Here is a 16,621-nt window from a genome sequence, read left to right as displayed (position 1 = left end):
GTACTTGGAGAGTATTACTCACTTCCATGGTACTCTGTACCTTTATGAGATAGCACTTATGTCAACTAGAATAAGTACCTATTTGTGTAACATTTAACATATATTATGCTCTTTCAATAGATAATATTCCTCCCAGGGGCAGAGACCCCATGTACGTTGTCACTTTTATAGTCAAAGTGTCTGGACCACAGCAGGTAGTCATGTTTGTTCATTCATTAATTTAGTGGTTTAAAATTATTTTGTACAGAGTACTATGCTAAGTGTTATGGAAGATACAGAGAAATATATGGTAGCCCCTTGCCTTTAAGGAGTTTATAATAATGATAGTCTTTTACTATTATTATTTACAATTACTATTACTATTATGTTGTAGGAGGAAGTTCATGGGCCTTGAATCCAAATGCGTGAGAGTTTGACCCTCACTTACCATTCACAGGCTATGTGTTATTTGGCAAATGACTTCACCTGTTGGAGCCTCAGATGGATCACCTGTAAAGTGGGGGTACCACTTGTTCCACAGGTTAATATGAGGTTTAAGTGAAATCATGTATGCAAACTTTTTGTGACAGCTCATATAAACTAGGAGGCATTCCATAATTACTCACTCACTGAATGAGTGAAGCCTTGCCAATTTTTGCTTTTCTTCCTCTTTCCAGTTTGTGTGCTTTCTTCCCATTACTATTGTCTGAGTCAATAATCAGTACCAACACCTTTCACACTGAGTGTATTGCTCTTTTTTTTTACTTCCTATGATCACCTTCTAATCTATTATCACATAATTCTTCCCAGAGCTTTATCATTATCACCAAAGGCCTTTTTACCAGATAAAATTTATTACAATTTTTAAGAACCTCTGCCAATTGCTCCCAGGAGGTCCATTCTATCTACCTAAGTGCCCTCAATTCCATTATGACCTGCTCGTGCAGAACTCAGAGAGACAATGAAGAGAGTGGCAAACACAGATACGCCACGTACGGTAAACTCAAGTGACAGGTACAGCAGAGAGAGGGTGGCAACTTCGGGTTCACTTCTTCTGTGAATGCTCTAGCTTCCCAGGGTAGTTACTTCATTCCCTGGATATACATATATCTGGTGTATATATTTATTATGCCATATTGCAATCATTTGCCTCCTTTTTATTGATCCAACAAATACTCTCTGTGTAGCCACTATATGCAAAGCACATCTTGATATGGTTCTTGATAACCACTGAGCTCTGACAGTAGAGAACATATAATAGTCATTTCCATACTATCAATACTAACACTATACAGAGATCTATGGATGTTGAAGGAATGAGCCGAGTGACTAAGAGAATTTATGAACAGAATGGCAGATCTACTGATTGTAGCTTAAATGTTTTGCTCCATTCTGCCTTTGAGTTTAACAGGTTGCTATTTTTCTGAATTATAAAATAAATTTGAATACATGGGAGCTGATTCAATGAGCACCACCTTGCCCTCATTAGTTCTTCCTAGGACTTGCCATGGGGCTTAAATTTCACATCATAACACTAATTCTTAGAAAGAAATTACAAAACAAGGCATGCCTACATTGTCAGTTGAACACTTTAAAATATGCAAGGAAAATAAGCCTATTTTCTTACAAACTTTTCTTCTGCCCCCAAAGTGTTATAAATATTGTAGGTATCCTTCCAGATCTTAAAAATAATAAGATGAAGTAGGGCTTCAATGGGATACAGTAAAACTTATTTCTAACCAAGATTTTTTCCCTCCTTGTCAAATATCTATTTATGGGAAGTTGTTAATAATCAAAATAAGAACTTTTATGCTCTAACAAACTCTAAAGTTAAGAATCCACCTCACCTCTTAAGTATAATATTATTCATATCCTCTACTTTTAGATTTTATACTTCCTGTTGGAAATTAAAAACTGCTTGAAGGTAGTATCTAAGAGACCTAAATAAACTTAAAATGTATCCAAACTTCCCATAGCCTATGTAATCATCATAAAAATCATTTTGGGCAAACCAGTGGCCTGTAATGCAGTACAGTGTCACAAGTGGTCAACCAAGTGCTAGATGTCTTGAGTTTTAGCCCCAGTTCTTCCACTTGGGTAAGCTCTAAACCTTTCTGAACCCCTGTTTGTTTTTTAGCTCTAAATGGAGGTGTAATTAGTTCAACATTCATTCACTTATGCAACAAATATTCACTGAGTATCTGTTTTGTTTCAGGAACTCATCTGGACACTAGAAAAGCAGTGATCAAAACAGACTAAATCGCCTCCCCTCCTGAACCAATCGCTCTGGGAGGGGAGCAGACAGTAAATTAGCCTGATAGGTAGCGGTACGGCTATATAAGCAGGACAGGACGCGCTGGTGAAGATGCAGAGCGACAGGAGCCTCCCACACATTGCTGATAGGAACGCAGGATGGTACGGCCATGTTGGCAGTTTCCTATGAAGTTAAAATACACACTTTTCATATAACCCAGAAACATGAGAATTGTGTTTAAGAAAAGGCAAGACCCGTGTGGCTGGAGCAGAGGGAAAAAGTAGTAGAGGAAGAAATGAGAAGTACAGAGGAACAGATCGCACAACACTTTGAAGGCAGCAGGAAGGCAGTGGACCCTGCTTCCAAACACAGTCACATTCTGAGGCGCGAAAGGTCAATGCTTCCGCATACAAATTTTAAGGGAAGGCACATCAGCCTGTACACCCAGTGACATGATTCCAGGGTGAGCCAGATCACCTCTCTTATCCTCCATAAAACTGCTCTTTCAATTGAAAAAAATTCTACCATGGTTGTTTCATTCTTTTAGATATCAAAACGAAAAACTGGGGGAATAAAATTAGCTTCCTATTATTTATCTTTAGAGAAAATTCTGATAGGCCGAAAAGACACCAGGTACCCATGTGATGCAGTGAGCGAAGCAGCAGAACTCGCTTATTTACAAGCTTCCCTGAGACTAGCGATGAGGATTCATTTACAGAACATATTTGTTACCCTTCAGATAATACCTGAACAGTCTTCCAGACAGAGTATTTATAAAGATAGCTTTTGGGTAGTAGGGAAAAAACTGTTTTGCCTGCAGCTAAGAGCTATAGCCATAGAATGTTTTTATAAAGTTTTCCTTCCCAGAGTTTCATGTAATATATACTTCTTCCCTTGATGTTTTCCTGTTTGTTAAATAATAAAATGCATGAGCTACATACCTTATATTATCAAGAATTGCATTTATAAATAGAAAAATATGTTACCCTAACTGAATTTCGCTAGTTCTATAAATACCTAGGAAGAATAGTGTTCAGAGCAATTAACATATTAATTTCCATAGTTAAAGGAAAGTGTTTCTTTCTCCAAAACATGTTATTAGCAATGTCTCTAAGCATTCATTTAGCATGGCTAATACTATAAAGTATGTAGTGGTGATACTTGAAATATTCAGCAAAGTAGAAATGAATGAATAATGTAGCAGCATTTTACATGAATGAGAATAATTTGCTCAAAATTTCCCAATAAGAATGGCAGATACCCTGAGCAAGATTATCAAATCATATACAAAGTGCCAACACTGCCGTTATACTAATCTCATGAAGAATTCATGGCAATCTGCCCTACAGGTGGCAGACCAAGATAACACTATCTAATAGAGAAACCATAACATTAAGTGGATTCTAATATTCATTATGTTTTGATTACTGATAAGTCATTAGTCATTAACTTAAACATTAATATTAAATAAATCTTATCTGCTCCATGAGATTTCAGAAAGTATAAAGTGAAATATTTAAAAGGACTTTGAATAAAATAAGTTAGACATAGGAATGGAAGTACAACATAGAAAATTTAACCAATAATACTGTATAAACTTGGTAGGATATTGGGGTAACTACACCTATTGTGGAAAGCATCTAGTACTGCATACAATTATCCAGTCACTGTGTTGCACATCTGAAACATAACATTGTACACCAACTTCATAGCAATAAAAAAATAAAACATCTTCATAAATAAAACACAATATTTTAAAAACTCAAAAATACATAAATAAAGGTCTTTGAAAAGAAAAATTGTTACTTTTCCTGGAATTAAAACATTAACAAACTTATTTTAACTGAAATTTAGAACTGAAATTGTTAGGTACTTGCTAGAGTAATGGTTCATAACTTTTCATAGCTATGTATTTCTGTTCTGTCAAATATCTACATGCTTTTATTATTCATTATGTTTTCATTTACTATGGGTTTTAAGGATATAAAAATCCAGTGGAATTTTTGGAAGGATATTTTATTATGAATACTTGATTTAAAAAAAGAAAACTGGGTTGCTTATTTAAGCTTTATCTGCTTTCCTCTGATTATATGGGAATCAGTAGTTGAGAAACAATGCTTTAAAGAAATTTTAAAATTTCAGCAATTAGAAGAAATATCAAGAAGCTGATGATCTCACAGACTATAGGCTAATTATGCTCCAATATGTCTCAGAAGGCAAAAATGAGGGATGCTATATTTTCAGTTGAACATACAGACATATATATTAAACAAGCATTTACTGGGAAATATGGCAAAACACTTCCTATAACCTGTTTCACCAGTTCTTTGAAACTCAAATTTCCTTATTTTATATATTTTGACTTCATCTTTCATGAAGGGTTCATTCAAGAATGATCTTAGAATCTTCCATATACAGGGTTCTGGTAATGTTGCAGCTGTCACCAGTCACCAAAAATGTCTGGACAATGAATCAGTTAGGAACTAAGCTTCAAGTGCAATTTCTAGGATTAGAAGCCACACAACTCACTTGTTAGATTCCTATGTATCATGTATCTTAATTGTCTTTAATTTTTTATAGACTTTATTTTTTACAGTTTTGTGTTCTCAGCACAATATTTTTGTTGCCTGGTGTTTTCTTTTTTTGGAAATTATTATTGATCGATTTCTTTAATTATGATTCAATTAAACAGGCCTACTTAGGTTATTTATATATTCTTGTGTGCGTTTTGGCAGATTTCATCTTTCAAGGAATTGGCCCATTTCATTTAGGTTATAAAATTTGTGGGCATAGTCTACATAGTATTACTTTCTTATCTTATTAATAAAAAGGACCCATGGGATCTTTAGCAACATCCCCTCTTTCATTTCTGATATTAGGAATTTGTAGCCTTTCTCTTTTTTTCTTAGTTAGACAAGCTACAGGTTTATTTATTTTATTGATCTTTACAAAGCAACAGTTTTTTGGTTCATTGATTTTCTGTATTGATTTCCTGTTTTTAATTTCATTGATTTCTCCCTTCATTTTTATTATTTCTTTTCTTTTGCTTACTTTTAATTAGCTTTTCTTTTTCTAGTTTCTTAAGCTTGATACTTTGATAATTAACTTAGATACTTCTTCTTTTCTAATATATGCAGTCAATGTTATAAATTTCCCTTCAAGCACTGCTTTCATTGCATCCCACAAACATTAAAAGCTGTGTTTTGATTTCATTTAGTTCGAAATTGATGATCTTTAATTTTACCAGTGTAGTTCAGTGCACTGATTAATAAGCCAGTACTTTCAACAATGAAATCCATTTCTCACATCCAATAAGCCTTAGCATTAGTTGAGATGTAGGCAGTAGATGGGTTTGTAGTAACCTATTCTGGAGTTTAGGTTCTCTGCTTTAATGTTAGCTAACACTCCTGGAGCTTTGACTCCTGAGGAAGATACTATCTGCCCATGGTTGCAACTTAACATAACATCCACAGTGTCTATGCTGAGGTATTTTAATGTAAATTAAAGCATCATTATATTCTCTTCAAATATTTTAGAATATATCCTTAAATCTGGGTCGACTCAGAAAGTAAAGAAAAATGGGGTCAGTAATTCAAAGATTGTGAATTCTGAAAGTGGTCATCACATCTCAGCGAATGAAATACTGTATATCTGAGGCACAGCCACATGAACTGTGGCCATTCATTGCATCTTAGAGAAGAAACCACCAACTCCTGCTTAGCACTCTCTTAATATTGGATGCTCATGGAAATTTCTGCCCTTTTACAGAGGACAATTTGACAAGAAAGTATGAAAAATAATTCTATTCAAGGTTTTCAAATCTATAGTTACAGAGAAGGAAAACAGCTAATGGTGGATCTGTAACTTTGTTGAAAGACACTTAACAAAGGCTTATGGTATCTATCCACCCGCTAGTTCCCTGGAGACAAAAAAATAGCGAGCCATTAATCTTATACATAAATGACTCATAATCCATTAGGAACAGTGAGGATAAAATAGGTAAGTAATAAACTTGTACTGGATACTATTGCTACTAGAAAAAAGACTTTATCAATTTATTATTGAAATAAAATTTAGTTCAAAAACAGGAAGGGAAAACAAGGACAGCAAGGGTTCAGGTTAATCAATAGTGACAAGGGATTCCAGAAGTTTATTTTTTGAATAATCACTTATTGATTGTCTACTATTATATTTACTTGATTCTAAGATGTCATATAATCCACTTTCTTAATATTGGCTTTTAAGGGAGAAAAAAGCTCTTATTAAATGTACGTATCAGTTGTAAGAAGTATTTTCAGAAATATAGAAGCATCAACTAACATGCTCATTTTATGATATGTGTCAAGCACTTTACTAGTACAGTGGGTACAAAGGTGTGTCTGATAGTCATGGACCTGGCATTACAGAGTTGAATCTGGTGGAGTTGCACATACATTATAAAAATGAACACATACAAATATAAAGTTATGTTGCAAGCATTCTGGATAAATTTCATCATGTAAATAGAAGGGTTTCTCTGAATCTGAGTTTTATGCTTTATTGAGTAGTGAGTGCTGACAGGTCAATGAACTATGAGAATTTACCTTCCACCTCCTTCCTCCATGTATCACTAATCAACCTCTGGAGTTCTGCTGTAGTTGCAGTCTGCCTTTCCTCTTTCTTCCAGATGACCTCATCATGCTGACATCCTCTCAAATTTTCAGTCAGAACTAGTTTTATGGATCCATATTTGTATATCTTTATCCCACATTAAGATAACATCTCAAGTTTATTCAAAACTTCTAGTTGAAATCTTTTATGGCAGTGTTAAGAGCACAATTGTCTTTACTTGACAAACAAGATTGTCAGTCATGTCAATCATTTTCTCAGTCACCATGTATGTCAAGTCAGGAGATGTCAATTATTTTACAACATGTTCAGTTAATCAATATGCATTAAGTATCACTTGCTATATGTACAATATTAGGCTAGGACTATAGGGTATACAATTGTTACATGTTTTCTACTTTAAAGTAGGCCTGAAACTAGTTGAGGAGATGAGAGAAATAATATTCCTTTCTGAGTATAGTGTCAATCAGTAAATAACATTTATTCAGAATAGATCACTGTCCTGAGTTATGTGGAAGGTTGGGTATTGGAAAAAACAACAGAGAGATAGGAAGACAAAAACAAAAACAAAACCTTCCCATAACCTTGTAGTGAGATCACTCTTTCTAATGGCTTGGTAATTATTATTTAACTATTGTCTTAATATATTGGAAACTAGAGTAATAGACCCGGCTCTTTGCTTTTGACCCAGCCAATGGAAAAGAGTTAATACAACTCCAATCTTTCTTTAGCTAGCCATCTTTCAAAGCTTTAGATTATTATTTTATATTGAAGGAGCATTTCATCTTACATAAACAGAATGCTTTATTCTATTTTTGCCATTTGTTAAAATCCAAGCAACCTAGAAAAAGTTATTCCCACAAACTCATTACTTATTGCTAACTTGACATATTCAGCTTGATCATCTGGTGTAATATATATATTCTTGAAACGAAGTTGATTATGTTGACACTTGCACTTGGCACAATGAAAGGAAAGCATATAGCTTCAAATATAAGGTCTACATACTATCACATTATAAGGTTAGGATGCCAGAGAACTAGGAAAGTCTTTTTTAAAAAATCAAAGACATTTTGTTATTTGATTAGTAAAACTATGAATTTCAAGAACTCTGAATATAGGATCCCCAACTAGGAGAATATATGAAATGTAGATCCTAAATATGATGCCTCTTTTTCAATATCTTACACCTAAACAAAATTTGTGGAAACACAGGCAATTAAATTTGCAGAGATGGCAATGTTAGATATACTGCATCCTAGCTATGACATTTTCTAAAAAATTTTTTCAAACAAACTCTGAAAGCATGGAACCAGCAACATCAGGAGAAAACCAGGTGAGCATGAGTGCAATGACACTTTAAAACTGATTAAAAACAGGGACAATGACAAGAAAATCACCAAAAGTGTCATGGGGACTTCATGAAACAGAAAATGCTTTGTGCAGAAGTGTGTGTTTATACAATACATTAAAGTAGCCATTATTATTAGCAATAACTTTTATTTTCTTTAATGTACATGATTAAAAGTATACTAATAAATATATGCATTATATGCACAGCAGGAAAGATGGGTTTTGTTTCTCCAAAGAGCAGCTAACTGCAGCACCATTATTGCCAGCAGATCAGATTCAATGTATACAACACACGTGGTACTAGAAGCGAAGGAATCATGGAGTGAAGACAATGCAGCAGGTTACCTGGTCAGCACTGCATTTCCCAAGGAGGTTTATTCTCCCTGTTTCTCTTACAACCATTTCAGTGCCAGGTGACACTAAAACGTCACCACTCATCAGGATGAACCAGTCTTCCCATCCCTTCTACCTCCCTGACTTGGGTTGAGAAGGGCACCTTAGGCCACAGAACATATTCCTGCTCAGCCTTCAAACAGTTAGGTTTCAGATGCACACACTGTGATTAAAGCATAAGTTTAGCTTAAAATTGTAGAGATCTTTTTTTATAAAAAGGGAATACGGAAACGTTGAGAAAGTCAGGACCTGTGCCCTCCTCTTGGTCACCATGACACGTAGGAATCACGGCAAACAAAGCTATTTCTGCTCTCACATTATCCACTCAGCATTTGTCTTACTTAACCCCACCATTTGTCTTGATGTCATCACTGGTTGACTCCCTGGAGGTTGCAATCCCCTTTTACTCACTCTTTCCATCATTCCTCTGTCTCTGTCTCTATCCTCATTCTCAAGTATACATAGCTCTTTTCAATTGGAATTACCATTCTTGGGGCCTCTTTGCCCTGTCTGGAAGGCTATGGGTTTTTTCCTTGTCAACATCAAAGGGACCTGTGCATACTTTTTCCATTTCTTTATCACCTACTCCCTTCTTAATTTTTTGTAAACTGGCTTCTACTTGTGCCACCACCCCCCAACCCAATACTGTTTCTTAAAGTTAAAAGTGATCACTTCCACTTAAGCTGTTCAATTTCTATACCACCATTATCTCTAAAGATTTCCTGATATAGTCTAGCCCCTTGCCTTTTACAATCTGACATTATCCATGGTTCTCTTCTAATACCGCATTCTTATTTTTTATCAATGGCACATTTTTTTTCCATTCTTCTTCCTTCACACTGTGACTATTATCCAGGGCTTAGTCCTTGCTTTTCTGATCTTTTCCTTTCTAGACCAGGGGGTTTTGAACAGTGTTCCTCAGACCGAAGAACTTTAGAAGCTGCCACCGAAGGTTCAGGAAATAGCTGGAAGTATAGACAACTGGTGCCTCCCCACTACTTCAAACAGAATAGCTCTGCTTTTACCTGTTTTATGTGTTCCATGTTGTTTCTTTTGGAGAACTTATTTGTATTCATCAGCATAATTTAAGTTATATCACAGTCATAAAGTCTGAGTCTAATTTCTTGTTTTACCACTCCCTATATGATTTGGGACAAATATTTCAAAGCATTAATATATAATTTTGTATCCAATCCTATGCCATTCCTTCCATTTGAAATGTGTTCCTGACCTCTTCCTCAGTTCTTTCCTAACTCCGGCTGGTTTTTTCATCTTCTATGTCACTTCCTCCAGGAAGTCATTCCTGAACCTGAAATCTGGGTTACATACTCCTCTGATGTGGTGCCATAGCATTCTGTACCAATCCCTTAACCCAGCACTCATTTCACTGTGTTGTCTCTTTGTCTACATTCCCTACTAAACTGGAATCTCAATGAGGACAGACTGTTATTTATGATTTCCCTAGCACCTAGCAGAGGGCCTGGAATGTAGTAGGTTTGAAAATCCAAGCAAAGATAATTTTATATGGCCCAAAAAGGATATCAAAACTAGGTGGCCCTGCTCTCTTTTCAACTGAAGATAATTGAGAAGGCCTGTATCAATCTTTCCCTCATTCTGATCCAACTGCTTTTCACATCTGCTCACTTTCTGAGTGTCCCTGACACTTCCTGCATCACTTCTGAACCCTGCTCACAGCAACGTTCCTATTTGCTTTTATGGGGAAAGTTATTTTACATTTCCACTCCGGCTTTTCTTCTCTAAAACAGAGGTGCTCTGTGGACAAGATCTCCAATGACCAAGAAAAATTCAAAGTACTAAAAATCAGGTTAGTTTCAACACCGAATCATTATGTAATTCTTTCTAAGAAAATGCAACATTGCACTATTTTGGCCTAATTTCAACAATTTAAATTTCTTCTAGTAGCAAATAAAGACAATAAATCTTCAAAGGACTTGAGGCCATATCTAAGCAGTTTATAAGAAGAGTGCTGGTGGTTGGTGCAAAGGTTATAACTACCTTACAAAGAACACACTGCTTCAAATATTTGTTGTATAAAAATATATACATAAACACAAGCAAAGAAATCTTAAAATTAAATCAAAGAAAGGCATAATATTCTCCCTGTTTATCACCTACTCCCTTCTTAATTTTTTGTAAACTGGCTTCTACTTCTGTCACCACCCCCCAACCCAATACTGTTTCTTAAAGTTAAAAGTGTACTAGTTTTAACTAGTCCACATATACTCTGCAAACACAGCCTTAGGAAATTCCAAACTGCTATCACACTAAAACTAGGAAGTACAATAGACCAATCCTGTCTTTAATCCTAAACTGTGATTTCATCTTCAATAGGCAATTCCTGGATGTTACTCTCATAAATGTCCTAAGTTTCAGAAGAAAATTTACATTTCAACTCAGTGATTTTAATATATGTTTTTATCATATTTTCAAACATCAGGCTAGTACAATCTAGACCCAATGAATCTCTTTTACCTCATTGCTCTAAATCCAAAATCTTATATTTTCACTGTTACGATTCTTTGGATTATACCAAATGAAAAGTTTTAAAGGAACCAAAATCATGTATATTCTGTAAAACCAAAATCTCTGTATAGTAAAATTGGCCTTGATTTATTATCTATCTACTTAATAAGGAATGCCCGACAAATAGAACTTCACAATGATATTCTTGGCAGAATTTTTTGAATGAGAACTCAAGTATCAGATGAATGGCTGATTAGATGACTTTAAAAATCCTTCTCCATTCTGAGAGTCCAGGATTTTAGGCACTCTGTCTGCTGAGTAAGTTCCTCATATTTCTTATAACAATAGCAATATTTATAAAAAGAAAAGCCCCCTAGCCAACAGAGGAAATGGTACTTACGAGTACTGTGTTAGCAGTTCCAAGTCATTATGCATGTTGATTGGATATGCTTCACTGAGTTCAAACAACTTCTCTAGGGCCTCATAAATGAAAATGAGGCAAATCAGAGAAGCGAAAGCCTCTTCAGTGAAGCGGGTGATATAGCAGACAAGAGAGCTCGCATCGGTGGCCACAAGTATGATACACAGAGTGGCAGTCCAAAGTCCAATACTAGCTCTTAAAGACAGGTAGGACAGCCCATTTTCTCTGGAAGGGGGAAAAGAGCAGTGGAAAGAAGGTCACTTAACAGCTTGCTGCCATTTTAAATAAACGGAAATAAGCCAAATTCAGGAAATGAAAGTAAATATGCTTCACATTCCGTGAGTATCTAAAACTCAGAACTTTGTCTAAAGGGAACATTTAAGGGGCCAAAACTAAAAGAGGGTTTTCAATGCTTAGAGATGCATATGACTTTTTATGGATATTCTATACCAATACACACAAATCTTTTCTTCTCCTTTATTTCCACAGAGAGACAACTATGTCAAACCGAATCAAACCAGCCACCTCCGCGTCTCCCAGAAGACCTCCAAATGTGATGCTGGGGGAAGTATAGATACAGCAGAGAAACAGAAAGGGGCTAAGGGCCACAAGTATATAACACTTACTTGCAAAATTTAAACAAGATCTTTTCAAACACCAAAACTGGTCCTGTACTGCCTAATATGGTGAGAGGCTGTCCACCAAAGAGAGAATAGGCAATCCCAGTCATGGACGCTCCAAAAAGAGATTCGATTGCACTCTGTGTGGAGATATAAACGATCCATTATCTAAGCTAGACAGCAAGCCGGTACAACTAGGGAGAGAAAGCTCAAAATACATGGACATATTCTTTTTTCTTTGCTATGAAAAGCCTAGGAATGTCAGGTGGGAGCTTAAGAAAAGGGGCGGGCAGTCGGCAGAATATGATGGGCAGTGAACAGGGATGTGCCCTCCCTACGTTCCTTGTCTTGCTTTTATTTCACTTTCTACAAGTTTACATATATTCATGGTAACTGCCTGGACAAAAGCACGGCCTGTATAAATGGGAAGGGAACCAGCGCCCAAAGCTAGCCTAGGACTGGGGGGCCAGGGATGAGGTCAAAACTTTGTGTAAGACTAAGAAATAATTATCCTGAGATATTTCACTCCTAGATTACCAGTTCCACCTAGCCAGCTAGGAAATTCATATGAAGCTGGTCTGCCGGACTGTATACCAAATCTCTCCTCATAATGGAATCTGAAACTAAATGCTCATTTATCTAACTACAAATCTTAAAAACTAAGTTTCGAAGTTCAGAGAAAAGCACGATACATACTATCCGTCCTTCAGTTGCTTCTCCCAGCAGTCCTCCAAATGTGATGACAGGAGACATACACGCGCAGTAGAGAAATAGAAAAGATGCTAAGCACTGCAGGCTGAAAGCATCTCTGAAGTCACTCCAGAAGTATGGAGCTTTTCTTTTAATATCTAAAATAAGGCCCCCAAAAATCCTAAGACAGGGGGAAAAACACAACAGTGAAATCCAAATATAAAAAACACACAAATCAGAATGCTCATTTACTTTGTTGCCAGGTCACAGTATGTTTTCCACCAGCAGAGATGAGGCTCACATAAACCTTGCATCGTCATGATCTACAGAGATGGTTTTGCACCACTGTGTCACCCAATTCCTAACCAAATACTGTATCAACAACCAAACAATCCTAGGTTCTTTCACACAAGGTTCAGAACTATTCATGCCAAAATTCAAATAGTGAGATTTAATGATTACTTCAGTCTCTGTTGCATTTCTGTATCAGCCAATCCCTAAACTCAGGCCAACTACCTTCCACCATTGGTAGTATTTTCTAATTGTTTACATCCCATGTAGCATAGCAGGAAGTGAAGGAGAGAGGGTAAATTGGCTTTTACATACTCCAATAGTGAACATCACCCTGGAGAGAAAAACTAGAGTTTAACCATGGCTCCAGTTACCTACACCCTGTGCCAAAAAAATTCCTCACCAGCTATTGTTCCAGGCAGGCACCTAAATGGTCTTATGAATGACAGTAAAACTTAGTAGAGACAGATAGGTTCCATAGTTGTTTTCATTTTGAGGAAACTAAGATGGAGACCTTATAATAACCAACGTAGGTAAATGTAACTGATCTGCTATTGTCTAAACATTCCAACATCTATCATTTGCAAGATGATAATGACCTTACTTGGTATAAATTCATTTATTCTAAATATATCCAACAAGCACACTGAAAGATTTGGAGTGTGCATGGGAAGGGTAGTATTAAGTTATGAAATGCTGTCTAAAATATGAAGATGAACATTTTTTAATCTACTTAGGGATGAGAACATTCATGAACAGGTATTTTTATTCTTTGAACATTTGATAATAATATGCATACTTAACCCCTGACTACTAAAGGTTCTTTGTGCTCCATGTAATAAAAACGTCATGTTAAATTAATAAGGCTATGACTAAGTTCCTACATGGAGGCTAAAAAAATTATATTATGTTATAATATGCTGCCAATATGCTGAATATACTTAGATTATGCAAAAAAAATGACTTCTAAAGGAATATTTATTTGACAATCTAAAAATCACTTCCCAAAACAATCGTTTCCCTGAGAAACAAATTGTGGCTTGCCTTGAAAAATATATATTTTCAGAATAACTAAAAATTGACTATTATTTCTAATTGCCCTAATCTGACTGACATAGACACAACATTAAGGTATTAGTAACTATCTTACTATTATGAGAGTGAATGAGTCACTATGTTTTCCTAGTGATTGGTTCTACCAGAGGGATATGGCGTAGGAGAGGTTGAGAAGGATGAAATTTCAATTGGAAAATGGACATTTAAAACTCAGAGAAGCTTGGTGACAATCTGAGAAACACACACATACAAAGATTATCTTAGATTCCCCTACCTGGTGTTAGGCAAAATACATGCATTTTTTTTATTTGGGGGATCATTTATGAATGATTTCTTAACTTGTCAAAGTCACAATTCAAAACTGATTTAATCTACTAATCTATTCATTCATTTATTATTTATATCCCATCTACTCCCAAAAAGAATTTGAGATGGTTATGAACTATTATAGTTAACATTTATAGGTTTGAGAGCAGTTTTTATTAGACATTGTTTTCTAAATAATTACTTATCAGGGTATACATTAGTCTAAATGGCTATTATATTACTGTAATAAACGTGCTTTTAGCAGCAAAAATCTAATTCCGGAAGTGGGAGGTCATTGCAGAGAACAGTGCAAGAGCAGCCCGGATGTACACCAGCAACTCCAGGAGAGCAGATGAGTAATGGACACTTCATGTCGGTAACAGAATCTGTGGAAGAACTCTGGAGAAGCGAAGATACCGGACATTGGTGACCTGGGAGGATTTAGGAAGCAGTAAGGAAAAGTGAACTTTGAAAAACATCTAAGCTATGTGGCATGTTATACCTGAGAGAGAGAGAGAGAAAAAAAACCCACCAAAAATAAAAAGACAGCATTTGAAAATATGAAAACCAGCAGGAGTCACAATGCTTCAGTAAAGGAAAAAGGAAAAAAATGGTTTGAACCTTCTCAAATTGTGTACGGAACCTGAGGAAAATGTTAAAGGACATTTCCTCAGAGAGAAAATATAGATAAAGGGAAAGAACAGAGAATTAAATGCAGAGTTGTCAGAAACTGAAAAGCCAGCTTAGAGGACACAGTGAAAACCGTACAGGAAATGGCCTTAAAGGGAGGGGGGCACCAATCCTGCAAAGCTTTCCCAGTTGCCTTCAATTATAATGGAGGCTGTGAGTACAAATTCCCTGAAGAGAGACCCTCCCAAGGGTTTCTGATTTTCTGCTCACACATTGCTTGGAGAGAGACAAGCTGTCAAAAAACCATAAAGAACCATTTTAAGAAATAAATTGAAGCTTTCATCTCTTCGAGGATGTGTGATTAGAAAAATAAATCATATAGCTCTTTCAAATTACAGCCATAAAAATGAAAAATACTATTATATACATCCTACTTGCATGTAATGAGATAGGGTCTATAAGACTGAGTTCTTGGTGTTTATTTTTATTTCCATCTTGAACTTGAAACTTTTGACAGGCTCTTTTGGAAAGGGCAACTGACAGTTTTCTGACTCATACTGAGAAACTGTGAATGCATTTTATGCATAGCAAAATGAAAGACTAAGTAAGATAAAATGGAATGGTATATACGCTGTTCTGGCTTAATAGTAATGACAATCAGTAATAACTAGAGAAAAAACAAATGAATTGGTATTTTCACCCCCAAAGAGTAGGTATTCAAAGTATTTAAAAAATATTAAATTTCAAAACAGCAACTCCTGACACATAAAATTCGAAATCCCACACAAGCTCTTTCCGCTCACCTTCCAGTTCGCTGGAGTTCAGGGCCACTATGTCCCCCGTGGGGCTCTGCTTCCCCAGGAGCTGCTGTTCCGTTTGGCACAGCAGGAATCTTCCTCTTCTCCTGTGGGAAGTTTTTGTTTTTGCTTTTTAGTTTCAGGTGCTAGTTGTAAAGTACAGAAACATTCTTTTCCCTTGAATCAATATGCACAGTAGCTAAGAACCCGGGTCCTTGCTACTTATTTGCTGCATGACCCCCAAGAAGACATGTAAAATCTGAAAACTCCAGTCCTCTCCTCCATTTACGGGTGGTAGTAACAGTACCAATTATCATGGTTGAGAGATTAAAGGAGGTGATGGACATTTATTCGGTCTTTCAGCTAATATTTATTGAGTGACTAGTGTATGCCATTCATTGCTATGGATGTTAGAGATACAAAGATGAGCAAGAAAAATACATTCTATTTGTGGAGACAGTACCTAGTGTCAAGCAGAGATAAAGCTACAAAGAAAAATGAAGTAAGAGAAAGGGACAAAGAGAAGCCAGTGTCAGGGTTGGTTGGGATGAGGAGGTGTCATTTACGATGGTATTATTTGCCTGGCAGAGTTCAACTGTTACATAAGAAATAACTTTTATCAGTAGCTACTTTTTAAGTGTGTTCTTTCTTTGATATTGGCTGACATCTTCCTACTCAAGGAATGATTTACAGTATGATTCTTTCAGACTAATAAATATCCAAAAGACTATATTGAAAA

At 35.9% G+C, this 16,621-nt stretch overlaps 1 protein-coding gene across 8 annotated transcripts in view; it reads right to left on the bottom strand.

Annotated features, from left to right (window-relative positions):
- Window positions 1-16,621, bottom strand: part of SLC4A10 (solute carrier family 4 member 10) — a 262,310-nt gene that overhangs the window by 56,170 nt on the left and 189,519 nt on the right. For all 8 annotated transcript variants that reach the window (XM_036996105.2, XM_036996103.2, XM_036996108.2 and 5 more), the window contains 4 exons: window positions 15,889-15,989; window positions 12,809-12,983; window positions 12,119-12,252; window positions 11,472-11,717 (listed from right to left, as the gene is read on the bottom strand). In XM_036996105.2, the coding sequence (XP_036852000.1) occupies window positions 11,472-11,717; window positions 12,119-12,252; window positions 12,809-12,983; window positions 15,889-15,989 (656 nt within the window). The remainder of the gene's footprint in view (window positions 1-11,471; window positions 11,718-12,118; window positions 12,253-12,808; window positions 12,984-15,888; window positions 15,990-16,621) is intronic.

The sequence above is a fragment of the Manis javanica genome, chromosome 7 (assembly GCF_040802235.1).
Source record: "Manis javanica isolate MJ-LG chromosome 7, MJ_LKY, whole genome shotgun sequence".
Taxonomy (NCBI): Eukaryota; Metazoa; Chordata; class Mammalia; order Pholidota; family Manidae; genus Manis; species Manis javanica.
Note: the sequence above shows the minus strand (reverse complement) of the source record. Positions and strands in the feature narration are given on the sequence as shown.